The sequence below is a fragment of the Lepisosteus platostomus genome, chromosome 22 (genome assembly GCF_059453375.1).
Source record: "Lepisosteus platostomus isolate fLepPlt1 chromosome 22, fLepPlt1.hap1, whole genome shotgun sequence".
Taxonomy (NCBI): domain Eukaryota; kingdom Metazoa; phylum Chordata; class Actinopteri; order Semionotiformes; family Lepisosteidae; genus Lepisosteus; species Lepisosteus platostomus.
The window spans coordinates 14,744,220-14,762,031 of record NC_142632.1 but is presented as its reverse complement, the minus strand read 5'-3'; the positions used below and the strand labels follow the sequence as shown (position 1 = coordinate 14,762,031).

Here is a 17,812-nt window from a genome sequence, read left to right as displayed (position 1 = left end):
TAGGCTTTTCAGAAAAGGTAGATCTATAGTCTGTGTTTATTGTGGTAGTTCATGAACTCGGTGCTTTTGTCTGTGTGCCGTCTTTCTTAGAGTGCTGGCCAATTTGTCGCCTTTTGATACAAGCAAAAGATTATATTTGCTAGCCGTAGAGACAAGTTCAGACGGTTCCACACTGACGATGACGATCGCTGACCAACTAGGAAAAAGTGTTATCCCAGCAGCAGCACTACATGTCAGATCTCTGAAGCTAAGCGAGGCTTAACCTGGACAGTATTGGGATGGGAGACTTTTAAGTTACATCAAGTTCGATTATGTTGGTGGACCAGTTGGTGGACAAAAAAAAAATGCAACAGTATGTTGACGGGACCAGTTGCTGTAAGGGATGCTGGCCTTTGGATGGAACATTAAACTGAGGTCTACTTGATCATGAAAGTTTCCATACTGTGAGTCCTGACTTAGTTTCGCTGCTGGTTGCACAGTGACCTGCCTTAAACCTTCCCCTTTTATTCAGCTGGAGAAGTAATTATTCCCACCTGTTCTGCTGTATGGAAGGACTGCTGGTAAGACATGGAGGCTGGTCCATTACGTTTTTGGTCATCTACAGTTCTCATTTTTGCATAGTCTCTAACACAGGTAGCTTTACTAAAATCAAGACTTACCACAAATGAAATGAAGGTATCATTTTCTCAATCACTCATGCTTTGAATCCGAGACAATGCATAATTCATGCCGTTATGAAAATTAATTGGTTTATCTTTTTTTTTTTGTTTAGAGTGCTGGACAATTGGGCTGGCACCACACCACATAGGTTGTCAGAAATTGTTTAGTTTGGCCGACGATGGGGGTGGCAACAGTAGCATTAAAAAGCTCGTGATATCAGTGAGTGAAAATGTGGCTGATTTTCAAGGAGCTCCTAGGGATTCACTGTGAGGACCATTAGATAAGGTGAGAGTGGACTTTCAGTCTCAGGCCAGGGTATTAACCTTCTGCTGTTCACAGCCTAATGAGGCAGCTCCCACTGAAAGTGAGCAATGGCTCATGAAGCTGAAAGTTAGATAGGGGTCAGCAGGCAGGCCTCAGCTAACTAAGTGGTTAAAAATGTACCCGATTCAAAGCCAACAGAGTCAGCGATTTCTCTTTGATCACTGGGGTTGGTCAGAGCTTTCCTCTCTCCCCAAGGCCTTTCCTTCCTTCAGGTTTTTGAGCCCAGCTGTTCTCTAACTGTTGGGCCCGCAAGGTCGCAGTTGTACTCAGGAGCTTCAAGTATTTAGAACAAGGGATGTCGCCTGATTGCCCCTGACACTGGTAAAAAGATAATGATATAATACCTCTACAAGTCTTACAGTGCAGAACCGAGGTTGGATGGATATGATTTGTGCTGTAGTACGTGTATCATATACATATGGGGAGATTCAGCTCCCATGCTGATTTGGAATCTCTGTGAAAGGTCTGTACTGTCTTCTTTGAAGTGATCAGCACTTAAAGGGCTTCCGCACAAATGTCATCCCATCACTTGAATTGAATGCTCTGATTCTTGGGTTTTACTGCACGACATTTGTGGTAGCTGGTAGCCTCAGAACTGATGGGTAACTGTTACAGCAGCTCGCTGGTGTGTTGGAGGATCAAAGTTAGTGACCCTCGGCTCGGACACCTCTTGCTGCACAATGTACCAATGTGCATGCAGCACCTTGCTTTATTAGTTTGGTTGTCAAAAAAAAATGAATTAAGAAAACGCCATAACAAAAAACAAAGTAACAGAAAGAAGCAAGTAATCCAAGACTACTCTCGGGAGTTTAGATTTTGCTAAATCGAATTATGTGACTCAGCATATCCAGACAGACTAGAATGATATCTTATCCGAGGTGGTAAAGAAATGTGGAGTAGGGAGTCTCCTGTTGACTGTAAGAGTCCTGTAGGAGCACATGCCATGGATATGACCTGGGTAATTCTAGATAATTGAACACGGTCCCCCTTGCCGCAAGTGAACAGAAGAAACTCTACTCTTCCTTAGGATGACGCATGAGAAGGCCATAATTCAGAAGCATTTCTGTTGTGTGTTGTTGAATATTAACTTGCCTCAACTTTTAAACATTTTTATCAGTACAATGTTGCTGATTTTGTTCCCGTGACCCTCTGCAGCTTCTTCATTGCCAAATTTAAACAACCTGCAGTATGTGCTTTGATGGCAGCCCATTCAGTCTGTCCTCAAAAAGAAAGATACAGTAAGCCAAAAATATGTACTCTTTTGCATTGTCTCAGGGCCCAGGCATGTAAGAGTGACAAAAACCAAGCCTAGATTTGAGGTCTGTCTTGGTTTTTGCAGTGTTACAGCGTGTGGAAGTGAGCGCTGTGGCTATAGCTGACCAGTTAGAAGGCTGCTTTGAAGCTCTTGATCCTTCTGCTGTCTTAATCTGGCAAGAGAAAAGGATGCTTTTCGTGTCTTCCATGCTTTTTATGCTCACTAGTTGAGCAAGCACAGGAGTTTCTGTATCAGCATCATGGTCGTCTTTTGTCTGCAGTGGATGGTAGTGTAAAGTGTTCTGGTGGGCCTTGACATTACAGCAGTATAGGGCCTTGACTGTCCACTGGGAGGTTACACAGTGTCCTGTCTTCTGCAGTGCCAATGGTTTCCTGACTTAAAGAAGATTTTAAAGAAGTCTTCACAGAGCAGTGCTTGAAGTAGAGGTGGGGAGACAGAGATTCACGGAGGCTTTGAAGAATGAGTACTTATTTTCATGATCTAGAAAGTTTACTTCAATACTATTTGTCTTGGCAGCTGTAAGCATTTGTGGTATTTAATGTGCTAAAATAGGTGGGTGATGTCTAAAAAGCTTTCAGGCTTACAAGTTTCTTACTGTATGTTCATATGATGAGCTAGTCTGGTCCTCAAAGCTTGAAATCCTCCATATAGATGAAGATAAATTTGAAGGGTAAATGTAGCAATTATGCTTAGGACCTGAGTTGCCTATACTGTTTGTCTCATTCTAGTAATTTGAACACTGTACAGTTTTATGAATCTGTTAATTTATAAAGCCAATTATTAACCTTATGTAAAGGAATAGTATAATTATGGAATATTCGATACATAGAAGTGATGTGTGTTTTGTGTTTTTTTTAAACCGATCTCTGCAATTCACATTGCTGTGTCTCAGAAAAGCCTCTTTTCTTTGTTACGTATAATTATATATTTAAACAAAAAACAAGTATTCACAAATGCCAGATTGCAAAACACTCTTGTGCTTAATTTAACAAAGAAAATATATTATTACCCATGAGCGTTTCCTTTTACTGACCAAGCTGGTGTTTCTATAGAAAACGTATCTCAGTTTACACACAAATTCTAAAATTCTTATTTAATTACAACTAAAATGGCAAGAAGTGAACCTAAGCCCTGCATCTCTAAAAATAAATAAAGGGATAACGAGTAGAGGCTTCCAAGTTCTGAGAAAGCTTTTTGTAAAGGGCAGGCTCCAAAAAATGTGACATCCGTCATAGTTGTATTTTTATATTGCAACCACCTCAAAGGAACAGATGAAATGTAGAACATTTCATAGGATGAAATATTTTCCCTTCTGTGCATTATTATTTCTGCAATTAGAGAGCCAGAATTACATCACATTTTCTGGTTTAAAGGAAGTTTGATGGTGTTGACAGCACAGCTACATTGTTGTTTTGGTCTCCAAACAGCAAAAGATGCACAAAGTCTTCTTTTGCCAGTGTGCTCGAATCAGCCTTAAGAATGACCTCTTGCGCCCCCTCCTGGATCACACCAGCAGCATGCCTGAAAAGTAGCTCCACAGGACTGGAAGGAGAGCTGGTGTTTCGCATGTCGTTAGCACAACGCGTCTCACACTTGTCACTTCAAAGGAATCGCGGGATCATGCTTTTGTCAACCGGTCCTCGGTGTTTGAAAACAGAGCTGACAAAATAAACCCCTAAAAATAGCAACCAACGCAACGCCTCCGGGATGTTGCTGTTTAAGAGCTATTAAATATTAGCAATTAGAATAGCTTTTAAACCGCGCCGAGGTTCATTTAGAAAGTTGTTTTGTACGAGACAGGCGTTCACTGCTTTATTACAGCTGACCTGCACCTCTGTGACTCTCCTGTGTCCTTGTGTTTTGTTTGTCATCACACCACTCAGATCAGGCCTTGGTGTTGTTCACCTCTCATGGTGCTGTCCTGTTCTCCAGCTGATACACTTCAGTTACTGTACATTCCCATACAAAGCCATACCATACAATACTCCTGTCCCCACTCAAGTCACATGGGGACTCCACTGTTTCAGCAGGGTAAAGGATATCATATGATAGTTAAAATAACTGCAGTATATAATGTGAAATGTAAGTAATTTACTCCTTTGAAATGCGTGCATTGCTTATTCATGCTAAAAACATTTTTAGTGTATTGTTTGCTTTGTTTGCTAACATTGTAACCTTTTCCCTTTTTAAAACCTTTGGAATCATCCTGCAGTTTTTATTTAAGGTACCATAGTTTTTGCTTTGGTCAGTGTTGCCTTGTCAGGTTTTCTGAGGTCACAACGGATTGCGTGTCCATTCTAAATTAGGAATAGAAGCTGAAGTTCAGTATCAAAAAAGTAGTTGTGCAGCATCACGGAAACTTGAAAAAAACGTGTGTAATGAGTGGAAAGCTTTGAATTCCTGCTGGTTCTTTAGGCACATGAGGTGAGGAAGCACAAAATCAGTTTGAAACCTGCTGATAAGGTTGGTCAGAAGCAGAGAGAATGCAACTAGGCCCTGAGACTTTTTGAATAATTACTGGACTTGTGAAATACCATGGACTAGGATGAACTGTCTGTGTTTTCAGTTTTGAAATCACAGTCATTCAGCATGCAGAAAGATCTAAATTCTGTGGTCTGAAGCCTGGGGTGTGTTGGATTGTTCCTTTGATGGAGACATTATTCATACCCTGTTCCTTACAGTTCTGGAACTTTAAAATGTTTAATTGCCGGTGAAATGCCTTTGTATCTCATGTCTTGTCTTGTTCTTCCTTGAGTGGGCTGTGTGTTCTCCAGAACATGGAAAACCTCTAAATTAGGATGCAGTTTAGTTTTGTGATGTGGGACAGGGCCTTGGAATACCTTTTGAGGAATTCAAGAGGTGTGGATCGCTGAGAAGCCATGAAAAACCAATATCAAGTGCAAGAGAATGCAGAATGTTCTTACTTTGTGCGTTTAAGTTGTGACTATTATCTTGTCAATTTGCTGTAAATGAAAAGGTTTTTAGTTTAAGTGCAATGGTTTTGAAAACATTATCGGTACAGAAGGAGGGATTACCCGAGACTGGTTGACAGTATAAGATAAGCTACTGTATAAATAGCAATGAGGTGGTAGGTTCAGTAACATTATCACTGGACAGTGTCCCATTTTGATCATTTTTTTTTGGAGAGAGAGAAAGTGAGGTTATTCTTGGGGAAAAAAAACATAATGAAGTAGACAAGCTATCTGCTGATTTTGATTAGAATTCTGGATCAATATAATGAAATCTGTACAAATATTGTTAAAAATCAACATATATTCATCTTTACTTACTGAAGCTGTTGTTTTTTGGGGTTAAAACTCAAAAGTGTGAAAGACTGAACATTTTCAGTCATTGCATTTTACATTTAAAGGTCTTGAAATTAGTTGAAAAGGGTTTGTGTTTTAGAAAAGTTGGCTACAAATGTGAAGATACGTGCAAAGATAATGTGTCCCAATAGTCTGATTTTTAGTTAGCAGTGAATAAAGCAATAGACCTTATATGATCTTTCATTATTTCTTGGCTATCACAGCTGATATACAAAATATATTCTGATATTGTATGATTTGATAAAAATTTATTGTATCTGTACTTGGAACATAATTGTAACTCGGTGCTTTGTACAAAAGTTAGTCAGACCTCCTGACTTGTAGCGTCTATCTTCCGTTTTCTTAGGGGTGGACAATATATCTAAAAATATTCGAAAGGAAATGTGGGTTATCGTGACATAACCTGCAGTTCACTCAGTACTCCACAAGTCAAGGACAGGCGCCGACATTGGCTGTGAGCTGAGGTGGCGTCTTAAAGAGAGCAGTCAGTATACAGAGGGACAGTTATACCGTGGGGCAGAGCCGTTCCAAAGGCAAGACTGGCATTATGTGAAAACAGCGTTAACGAGAAGGATACGTGGATTTGTTTTTTTCTATTTCCATTTGCTGGCTTCCAGTCAAATGTTTTAATTTATAAAGGCTAAAGGCAGAGTCATGATTAGGACATGTACCATATTAGTACAACAGTGCCGATAGAAAATGTATAAGGTCTCAAGCAAAAATGTAAAAAAAATCAAGTAGGTCGCTGTGTTAGCATGCATAGGCTGAAAGGGAACAGCTAAAGATTTATTTCATACTGAAAGGAAAAGAACTACAACTGTTCAGCTGTGGAGCCTTCTCCGTGTGTGAATGAAAAATGTAAAATGTCCAATATAATCAGAGACATAACATTTTAGAATATACAAGTAAAACAATATAAAAGGCAAGATTTAGGAGACATTTCCACTCATGTTAATGATATTGCAATGTTTTTCCCCCAAAATATCAATATTTCCAAGAAAGTTATCATGATATACACATTTATCATCCTACCAGCCCAACCCTCACAGTACACAGACGCAAGCGTGACAGTTCACTGTTTGCAGAAATGCCATTCCACAGCACTGTCTTGATTCAGCACCAGCCACTTGCTTTTTCACTAGTAAGTGTGAAATTAAAGGGAACACTCCATTCTTTATTTTGGGCTTTTTTGAGGTCGAGGAGTCAAGCAGATGCACGCTGACAGGAAACTTGTTCTAATTGGTGCTTGATTTTTTTTTCCAAGACTCAGATTAATTCTTATTTGTATTCAGTAAAAGCTGTGGCCCTCAACGACATCATTAGAATGTTGTCTTTATAATTCAGCAAGCAGAGACATGCCAGGCTCCCTTTGAACTTCCCAGTGCAAACAGTTCGAGATTCCAGTCAGCCTTACAAGAGATTTACTCAGATATTCCGCTAAAGAACTTTGCTTTCTCCTTCCTCTTTTGCCTCCAGCCTAGTAGACTTTTAAAGAAAAAATTATAGGTAGTGGTAGTAAATAGTCAAGTGTTATACCACGCAATCAATTTGCAGAAACAAGCAGATTCAATGCAGTGATTATTTGATTGGAAATCTTAAATCTTTCCTTCTTTGTTGAATGTGTTGAATGCATTGTTTTGTTGTATGGGGAAAATATAACCTCTTTCTCCACTTCTGTTCAAATGTGCTTGATCTGCTCATTAACCCCTTACCTGTGATAAATGTTATGTACATCAGAAATAGGACTCAAGCACTTCTCACAACAGTGCTACATGCAAAGTGACATTTAACTGGTTTGTTTTTTTTGTTCACTCAGACATAGTGCATATTCCTAATGTTTGAACGTCCCTCTATAGAGCTGTAAATAAGAGGTAAGATAGGTGGGGAAAAGATTTATGTATTGCTGGAAATTTAGTCTCTGTCTGGGGTTATGAGAAGTGCAGTGGATTGTGCAGTAAAAAAAAAAAGCTTTGAATGTAATAGAAGAAGAAAAATGAGCTATCATACAGTCTGCAGACCCTTTCTGCCTATAACACCTTGATTTTGGAACAGAAACAGAGGAAAATCTGAAAAATATACTCTTGAAAACATATCCAGTTTAAGGGAGAGTCTTTGGGTTAGGCTTCAGACATACAGATGTACACGAAGATCTTATTTACTAAAGTGATCCAAACAAATCAGCTGTATGCCTGGCATATAGGATTCATCCAGTGAAAACCAAGCATGGGATACAGTTGCTGTTGAGGAGGATGAGGGCTGGTGGGAGGGTGGGGACAGATCCAGTTTTAAATAGAAGGGGTGATTAAATAACAGGACGTACTATCAAAACAGGAACAATATCTGTCACTTGAAAGGTCAGGAAAGCAAGACTAATTGGCTTTCCATTTTTCAATTCAACTCGAGCGTTTGGAAAACAGGAGAAAGTTTTCTGAACCTTTTCATTTCTGAAGTGGATTCTTGCGTACATTAAGCTCTTAGAATTACTGTTTAGTGTTTAGAGTATGCTTTTACATCCAGTGCAAGTCATTTATTAAATAGCTGTCCCATTGCCTTAAGGGATCTCTTGTATTTATGTTAACCTATTACTATGTACATTGTAAAATGTCTTCCAGTTTACTGTCATTCATTCAACAGTGTGGAATCAATAACACCAGCACTTTACAACAATAGCTCATATGATTTAAACACAGCATTATGCACATTTTAAACTGAGCAGATAATTGTATTTATTGTTCAAGTAGTAATCCTCCTTGGGACAAAAGTTTTTTTGTTTTTGTGGTTGTGAAAGTAAAATGTTTTCGGTAAAAGTACACATGATTCCAAAAACAATCAATATCTAAAATATTTTTGATAACCTGTTAAATGTCACACCTGATGAAAACTAAGAAAGAGAAGCAAAAAATGACCAGTATGCCCATTTATCAAGAGAACACCGCCTTTGTGCCATACATAGGCATGTTGGACTGGACCGTCAGCATGCTCTGGCTCACTGGCTCAATGGTCAGGGGCCATTACAGGCAAGCACAGTCCATCAATGACAAGCCCTAATCAGGGAGAGCATCAGCACAGGAGTTCACAGCAGCTGCGGAGGAAGAGTGGGAGAACATCCTTCAACAGTACCTATCCAGGTGCTGAGCAGGTCTATGCGTTAGTGCTCCCAGGATTGTAGGAGGCAATACTTGATATTAACATTGCAACATTTGAATTCTGAATTAAAATGTATATTTTTGATCACACTTTTAGGGTTTACAATTTCAGATTGAATGAATTGGAAATGAGCGATGCATTTCCTTTGAGATTCGCTACATTTTAGTGGCCAATCCTTAAAATGTCATTTATGAGCCTGGGAAGGAAGCCTTGTTTAACATGTTATAAAGCTAGCAAGTGAGCACACACACATAAAAAAAGATTCTAGGTCCCCAGTGGATAGCAGTTAATATGGGTTTTATTGCCCAGATTTCGAAAGCCTCAGCTATCAAAAATTTGCTCACAAAATAAACAGCTCAGAGGTCAAATGGAGCTGCTGTTTGCCTTCAGGATTAAAAAAATCAAGTGGTTGAAAAGCAGGGAACAAACAGAGGGGTTGACCCCTCCCTCACTGCCTATACTCCGCTACGAAATAATTAAAGACTTTAACGAATTTTTCTACTCTGCCTCTTAAGATCCATTAAAAGGACTTCTTTCTTTTTATAATGTCACACTTTGAAGGCTTGTCACAGAAGAACCTTGACTAGTAAACCTGAAATGGAAATGTTGTCACCATGACATTAGATTCTGATTTCAATAAAGCCCACGGCTTTGGTCACATAGACTCAACATGCGGACAGCAGTCTCGACAGTGACCAGCAATTGTGTGGTTTCTCCCTGTAGTGCACTAACCCCCATTCATTCGGTTCTGACTCATCCTTCAATGAAATGTGCCTTACTGGAACGTTTTTACTGTGGAATTTACATTTGATGCACTTTGTCTTACACGGAACCATCTAAAAGTCTGGATCCTTTAAAAGAAATGGCATGGGGTTTTTTTCCCCATTTGGTTTCAAGTGAAATCCAACAGACGTCGGATATCCTGGTCTGGAATTATCTTTGTAGAGGAGCAGGGCTTTGAAGTCTGTATCTTAGCTGTGTTCAACAAGTGATAGTGTATCAGATTTCTGTCTTCCTGTCACCTTCTGTTTTGCAATTCAAATTGGTGTAGCAGCAGAGAGAGAGAGATTTGTTAAGGAAGGAAGGCTGGAGGCTTCAGGAGGGCAGGGCTGTACAGGACAGTTAAAAGGAACTTCCTTACCGCGACTTCGGTTAACAACCTTCTGAGGCTTTTGCTCCCTGAGAAAGAACGAGTTTGTTTCCAGGGGAAAATTTCACCACCTCCTCCCACCCCCACCATACCCACTTCATCCCCCTGATAATAGGGGGTGGCTGCAGAGCTGTCTGTGAATCACTATTGTTCCTGGGACGCTTCGCCTGAGAACCTGGCGTCTACCTGCGCTGGCACGCCCGCCCCGAGCGCTCAGATCAAAGGGCTTGTGAGTAATGTATATTCTAGTCAACTACACCCCTTCCTTCTGCCGCAGGGCCAGCTGAGCCCCAGCCAGCTCAGCGATTAGCACACTTACTCCTGCACTTTGCAGGCGGGAGTTTCTTAAAGGAGCCCCGTCTTTTTTCCCCCCATTCTTCTTCTGCTCCTGAGAAAGTGGCCACCAGGTGGACATTTTTCAGTTCATTTCAATGGGCTTTAATGGCTTGACTGATGAATTACAATGTTGCCAAAGTGTATGCAATCAGCACAACTTCTACAGACATTTACAGTGAATTCACATCAGAGGACATTGACATACAGCACTTACAGCATTATTGAGTGACAGGCTCACTGTTCCTCGAGCTGTGACAGTAGATCATATACTGGGCTGCCAGCTCAATTGCATTGTACCCCTGCTCTCCCAGTAGGATTGGGAGCTGTTTTGGTTCTGGCAGGTGTGGGAATTCTGGAATTAGATTTGTTATTTTAGGGAAGAATGTTAGTCTAATCCCAGAGTATTTCTCACAGTGCAGCAGAAAGTGTATCTTTGTCTCTGATTTTCTCTGCTGGCAGCCTGTTCTCTTTGAGAAGCCAGGTCTGCCTTTGTCTCCCAGTGCTTCTGGCCAGATTGCGCTCACCAAACCTGTGTTTCATCAGGGTCCATTTCTCTTTGCTGTTTCTTACCCTCATCAGAAACTTAGGTTTTTGCTTCTCATGCTCTCAAAGCAGCATCTCCAGAAAACAGTGGAAAAGTATACCCCAGCTGCCTCAAAATACTGAGCACAGAACAAGGCATGTGATTGAAGAATGTGGCTCTAAATTCTGATTCACTCGTTTCTTTTAAGAGAATAAATCAGATGGCGAGTTGTGATTTCCGGTGGGTGTAGGAATGGTTTATAAACCTGGGGGCATTGCTTTTACTTCAAAAATTGTTAAATAGATGAGTTTGTGTGGGCTTCCTGTAGCTGCTCCGGTGTCCTCCCACAGTCCAAAGAAATACTAGTAGTACTACATAATTGGCTTCTGGGAAAAGAGGGCCCTGGTGAGTGTATCTGCCTGACCTGTGGTGGACTGGCATCCCTTCCAGGGTGTATCCTGCCTTGTGAACACGGTTTGCTGGGATTGGCTCCGGACCCCCTGAAAACGTTTGTGTGGGATCAAGCGTTTAAAAAACGGATGGATGTAATAATAGTAGTTGCAGAAATAATAAACCCAATCTGTAACACAAAATGCAGAAAATATTAAATAGGGAGATTCTGGAGTTGTTTTTTCTCAAATTCAAATACATTTAATCTCATCAGGGAGGCCAGACCCTTTTTTTTTTCCACATTGTCACCAAGCCTGCAGCAGCAGCATTAGGCAGTTGGAAATTTTTAATCCTTTATTTTTGTCCGAATGGTAGTTCCATTAGTGTGGAGTGGAGTGGGTGTTCTCTCTGCGCATTCCTGTCTTTATTACCTGCCCGAGGGGGGGAGCAGAGGGGTGACCACATTGGATTCTTGGATTTTCACCTGAAGCTTGGCACCTGCGTACCCCATTGTGGTGAAGCCAGGCAGCAATGAATCTTGGCAAGCGCTTTTAATATTAAGAGTTTAGGTCCGGGTGACATTTGAAGGCAGTCTGGGTTCTGGTGCTCGTGGTTTTGTGGAACCAGTGTTATGTTGTGGTGCAGCTGGAGGCCAGTTCCTTTTATCTGTGACTGCAGCGTGTCGTTCCACCTTAAGAGAAGGCCCGGGGCGCTGCCGTTCAGCGAGCGGGGCTGCTCTGTCTTGGCGCGGCTCCGGGCCGATCGCAGGCAGCTCTTTGAAGTCAGCGTGGAGGCCAGGGCTGCTTCAGGGTGGGGTCCTGGCGGCCTCCCAGAGCCAGTAAATCACAGAGGGCGGTGCGTGGGGCGGCCCTACCGGCGAGATAAGTTCCGAAATAAAAACAGAGGGAGCGACGCGAGGCCCAGATGCTCTCAGAGCTGTTGTGTGAGCAAAGGCCGTTTTAAAACATATGGAAGGTTACAAACAAGAGGAGGCCGTTCATCGTACCCCCTTAGGGAGTTAGTTGGTTAATTGATCCAAGAATCTAATTTCTTGACTGAAACCAGGATCAGCGTTAACAACATGGCTCGTTAGCTTGTTCCAGACTCCCACAACCCTTTGGGTAATGAAGTACTGTACCTCTTGTTCCCTCTTTTCTCTTGTTCGTGTTTCACTGTTCATTCTGAAGAAATTCACTGTGTTACAAGAGCTCTGCAGCACAGGAATTGCGGGCGATGATTTAAAAAATGCAGCTTCGCTTTCCTGGGATATGTTTAAGGCTCTCACCTCCTAAGGACACCCATCTCTTCTACTGAATGTGTCACCAGCAAGTGTTAATTCTGTTTCAAATGACCCGAAGAGATGGACCGTAGCCAATATCCAGTGAGAAAGATTCTCAGCAAAGAAGTCTCGTTTCCTTCTTGTTTCACTTGGTTGGGTATTCTTTTCTTCTCTCTCACCGTTTACTTCTGAATAAATCAAACGCAAGTGTAAGAGCATCCTAAACAATGGAGTATCCTAGATTAGCATTGCATCAAACGAGTGGAGTCAAATTTCCCAAATTATTGGAGGGACTTAAAATGCTTTCAAGCATTAACCAAGCATTCCTCTGCCTCCCCTCTCATTACCTTCATTATTTACAAATAGTCAAATATTTCCAGCCATTAATGAGGCTTCATACTGTTGTTGAAGAGAATGTGAGCCTGTATGAAGTTATTTACATGTCCACTGAAACTGATATCCATTCTGTTTTTCTTGGCCGAATTTGTCATTGCAAACATATTTTTCAAGTTTACTATTTTGCTAAAAGCTTTTTGGTGACAGTAGGATTGTCCATGCTTTGAAGACCAGAAGTCAAACTAAGTGCAGAGACCGGGATTTATTGTTTTTTTTTTCCTGTAGGACGAGTTTACCAAATGACAAATGTATCCATTTCAAAATATTTATGTAATTTTCCTATTTAGTTCACTCCTTGGCAGTAGCTTGCCTACACAGTCACTTTTTCAGATCAGACCTCATTTATGTAAGAGTTATTTGGATTTCAGTATGATAGGTTGTTAAATGCCAGATAAATTTATTCTTAATCAACTAGCCGTTAACACAAGCTAACTGCGGAATCTGGGAGAACACATAATATTTCTTTCGTGTTGTTCAAGCTCAATCCTGTGGTATTATCCCAAACAGAAAATAAAAAGGCGTTCGCTTCGGCTTTAACAACAATGGAATAAAAAATATTGGAGTGCTTGAACATGCACAGCAGTCGTGCCTTCCAAAATGTGTCACTCATTTAAAATGTAAAACAGGGTGAGAGCGCAGTGCAGTTACAGCAGCCTGTGGTGGCTCTGAGCTGTTGAAAGTGTGTGCTTACGGTCTAACAGTGTGTCTGGAACATGGTGTCTCTCTCTGGGTTTGAAGAGCCGCTGTGTGTTTGCACACCCTTGACCGTGCTGGAGTGGGACAGCCTTCCCTGTACTGTGTCCTTGACCTTGAGCGGCTGTCATTTTGGCTGTGCTGGGTTTCTTTATACCTGCATGCAGCACTCTGAACTGGTTGCCATTTAATTAACACAAGTGCAGGGTGTCGTGTCCAGTCCGCGAAAAAATGGAAATACACAGATTATAAAATTGGAAATGCAAAGAGATTATATTTTCATCTTCGAGACATTGGGCAATATATAAAAAAGGGCAATCTGAAAGCAGTGATCTAGATTGGAGGGTAGAATTTAGATCAAGGGATGTTAAGTTAAAAAATGTGCAACACACTAGTAAGGCCTCATTTACAATATTGTACACGTTTGATCACTCCATTCAGAAAAAAAATGTTACTAGTCTGGAGTCAGTCCAGAGAAGAGCAACCCGATACATCCTTGGGCTCAAAGGGAGGTCCGGCACTGACAGGCTGAAGGAACTGAACCCCTTTAGTCTTGAGAGGGAAGACTGCAGGAGGATCTGGCTCAGTCCTCAAAGGCACTGACAATGTCAACCCAATAGGTCTTCAGATATCAGCTCAATGGTGAAAATCCCATCAGATAAGCCAGTTTCGAAACAATTATAGTTTTTATGCAGAAAGACAAAAGCAGTCTACCGTATCCTGGAAGTTATTTAAGTTGTTCTTTTGTTGATCTGGTATAAAGACCCTCACTTGTTGTTTGACCTGGTCATGAGAAAATGAAGAATAATGCAGTCTAATGTGGTGTGTTAGCCTGCGCCTGTGTTTTTTTTCCACTGCTGCGATCTGATAGTGTGAGGGGTGATTGCTGCAGGCAGGGGTTTGAGAGGTAGCCAGAGAGATGTGTTTTGATGGTTTGGAAAGGGAATGTTTCACTGCCTGGAGGTGCTGCCATTACCAGCTGCCCTGGGGACCACAGCAGATCACAGCTCCTCACCTCTTTGATTACACTCTCTGAGTTTTCAAAACAGCCCCGTTTCAGCTAAAGGCAGCTCGGGTTTTCTTTGAGGGAAAGGGGGAATCCTTCATTCAGATCTTCAAACTAGCCCTCCAGCTCTTCTCTCTGGTGAGATGTTTTGAGTAAAAAAAGAGTAGATTTACAGACATATTGGCAAATCCCAGTTTCTTCAAAGCAGGTTAATATAGCTTTGGTCTGCAGAATTTCATTTTAAGGACTCGAGGATCACAAGAGGACAGGAAATTAAACCAACGTTGTGCTTCTCCTAACTTTGAAACTTTTAATTCAACAGCAATAAAGCTCTTAAATGACCTAAATACTCCCTAGAGCCTTATATACTGTAGCTATGATAAACGTTGGTGCAGACATTTGAACACTTGCTTGACTCTGCTCTCCCTGAAGGCCTTTTCTTAAAGCTTCACTTACCTGAGAAAACCTTATTTCCTTTATCCTCATTTTTTTTTTCTGTTCTTGCTCTTGTATAGAAGGATCGGGTCTCACCAGGCAGCAACCTTCAGATTTACATTTCCCAGTATCAACGCCATCAGATTCCTTCACAACCCCCCCAGACACACACACACACGTCTAAAAAAAGGGGTATCAGCTAAAATAAATGTCATTTTAATTCTGTATGGAAGCTTTCACAGCCGCACATCAGAATAACAGCCATATGGCAAGCAGTGAGAAAAGCAGGTTTTCCAATAATTAAAAAGTAATGGAGTGCAAATGGGAGAGGACCCTCCTGTGGTTTCAGGGATTTGTGAACACTCAGAAATCCTAAACAAATGTGCCTCAGTACCAATGTCAGGTGATTACCAAGTTGTGTACTTTTGTTTTGTTTTCAAAGGAAGGTTGAATGAAGTGTGGCAACCCAGCTTGTTCGGTTTAGTATGAGCGAAAGTGCTGTTTCAGGCGGAGCACAAAATGTAAACTAGGCTGAGAGAGAATTAGCCGTGGGTGTGTGTTCTTTCAGAGAGCTGTTTGAGTGAGTTACGATTGGGCACTTTACCTGCTCTGCTATTCTCTCCCCGTTTTGTAAATACCGTTCAAGCTTTTAATGTTCTTTAGCACCATTAAGTGGTCCTTCTGCAGACTTGTATTTTGAAAGCAAAAAAGGTTTGTTATTAATACTATAGCTACTATAAATCTTTAACAGAAACAGGAAAAATAAAAGACATAATAGTGGCATTATCACACCAGTTGACATCACAGTGATCTTTATTTCAGATTATGCAGTGAAGCCCCCCCTCCACCTACCCAGCTGTCCAAATCATAGAACTCCTTTGTGATCCCCTGATAATTAAAGATATTAAACAGGTTCAAATTTTTCTCATTTCCCAAAGCATCTGTTGTAAAGTTAAAGGCAGACCTATCAGCAACCCACTTCAAAGCACCACGAGCTGATTAATGTTTTATAAAATTGGGGGCATTTGATGATTCACTGACCATTCTCAGAAAGCTGTGCAGGGATGTTATTTTTTTTAAAAAGAAGAACAGTAAGAGTGAGTTGCTTTTCTTTGTGACCTGAATTTCAATGCCCTTTCAGTCCTGACTCCTGTGCTCTCTCTCTGGAGAGAGGATGAGTACTGCAGCAGACTCTTTTCTGAGGCTCAGCGACCACTTACAGGGTGTACTCGGGGGGAATCACTGGGAAAGTTTTTTTTTGGGGGGGGGGCTGAAGACCTTGGAGTGAACTGGGAGAAGAAATCCATACAAATTCCACACAAACAGAAATGGTGCTTCTTTGTTCTTTGGCCAGTTTTATGAAAAAGCTAATGGTGACGTTTTGGAGAAGAAAGATGAAAAGCACCTCACCTGCTATTTGGTTTAAGATCCTACCTATCCTTGGCCGCCTGGTCAGTGCAGCTTTGAACATCACAGTGGTCTGTTTATGATGGATCTTTAAGGAACATGGAGTGTGGAACATGGGACATATGTCTGACGCTATTGCTGCTGCTCAAAAAGCCTTTGATTTACTTACCCAGTTATTAATGACAGCAATCAATGATGGAGATATCATCACAGAAGCCCTTATGAAGGCTGAATTTTTCTACATTTACCGTATGTGCATGTATTAATAATGAATACTTTACCAGTCAATGCTATTACTGTTATGACTGAAAAACGTGTTAGGAAAATGTGATATTCTTGCAATGATAATTATAATGATGAGAGTCACTCTGGCTCTTGGGACTATGTGTCTGATGCAGTTCATATGCAATCAAAATTATGCATTGGCATCTTGCTTTCCCTGCCATGCCTGTTGTTAGTTGTGGCTTCATTGACACCTAGTGGCGATGTTGTGTAGTAGGTGGAACTTCAGTCTGTCTGTTGTGTGTCAGCTCAGGTTATCAATGCAAAGAAGTTGTTGATGTCTGGGCATGAGCTTGGTGTGGAAGGGAAATTAAGCAATTTTGTGTAGTATTTCAGTATAGCTGGATTCTTCGGCTCCAGAGCCGAAACATTGTGTTTCCTTTCTTCTCTTTTCAGCATGGAATAAACCTGTACTTGTTCCCTTGTTTAGTAGATGTCAGGATAATGCAGTCTTTTCTGAAGGACAGTATTAGTAATCCTTCTCTCTCTCTCTCTCTCTGCGCAGGCTCAGCTGGCATTGGACCGAGGGGCTCAGGCAGTCATTTTTGATGTCACTGATGACGCTACTGCAGCAGCTGAGGTAGGGGTGTCCTCCTGCTGTAGCCGAGCTCGAGGTGCTTTGATCTGTAACCCACCTCAACGCATTCGGGGTGTACCTGCCCACCCCTCCAAAAGAGCAAGAGAACAGCAGCTCAAAACCTAACACAGCTGGACATCCTTCCTCTGTCATGTAGGGAATGAGAGCAGGTTCATAAGTAACCTGAGGTGACGGGACAAGACCATGTGACTCATCTGGCCCCTTCGTGTGCCGGCAGCTAATTGATCTGAGGATATTAGCCACCTGGTCATGCAGGGATTAGCATTCCTGTCTTGCAGCACTGGTGCCCTGGGTTCAATTCTGGACCTGGGGTGCTGTCTGCTTGGAGTTTGTATGTTCTCCCTGTATTCGTGTGAGTTTCCTCCCACAGTTCAAAGACATGCTGGTAGGTCAATTGGCTTCTGGGAAAACTGGCCCTGATCTGAGTCCGTGCGTGTTTGTTTTTGTGTGTATGTGTTCCCTGAGATGGACTGGCCTCCCGTTCATGGTGTATCCCGCCATATGTCCATTGCTGCATGTCCCCCACAGGGTTTATTCTGCCTTGTGCCCATTTTTTGCCAGGATAGGCTTTGCGACCCTGAATT

The 17,812-nt window shown here is 41.6% G+C and overlaps 1 protein-coding gene across 2 annotated transcripts in view; it reads left to right on the top strand.

Annotated features, from left to right (window-relative positions):
* The window catches only part of rnf43 (ring finger protein 43), a 97,820-nt gene that overhangs the window by 72,094 nt on the left and 7,914 nt on the right, over positions 1-17,812 (top strand). For both annotated transcript variants that reach the window (XM_088616524.1, XM_088616525.1), the window contains exon 3: positions 17,136-17,210. In XM_088616524.1, coding sequence (XP_088472650.1) covers positions 17,136-17,210 — 75 coding nt within the window. The remainder of the gene's footprint in view (positions 1-17,135; positions 17,211-17,812) is intronic.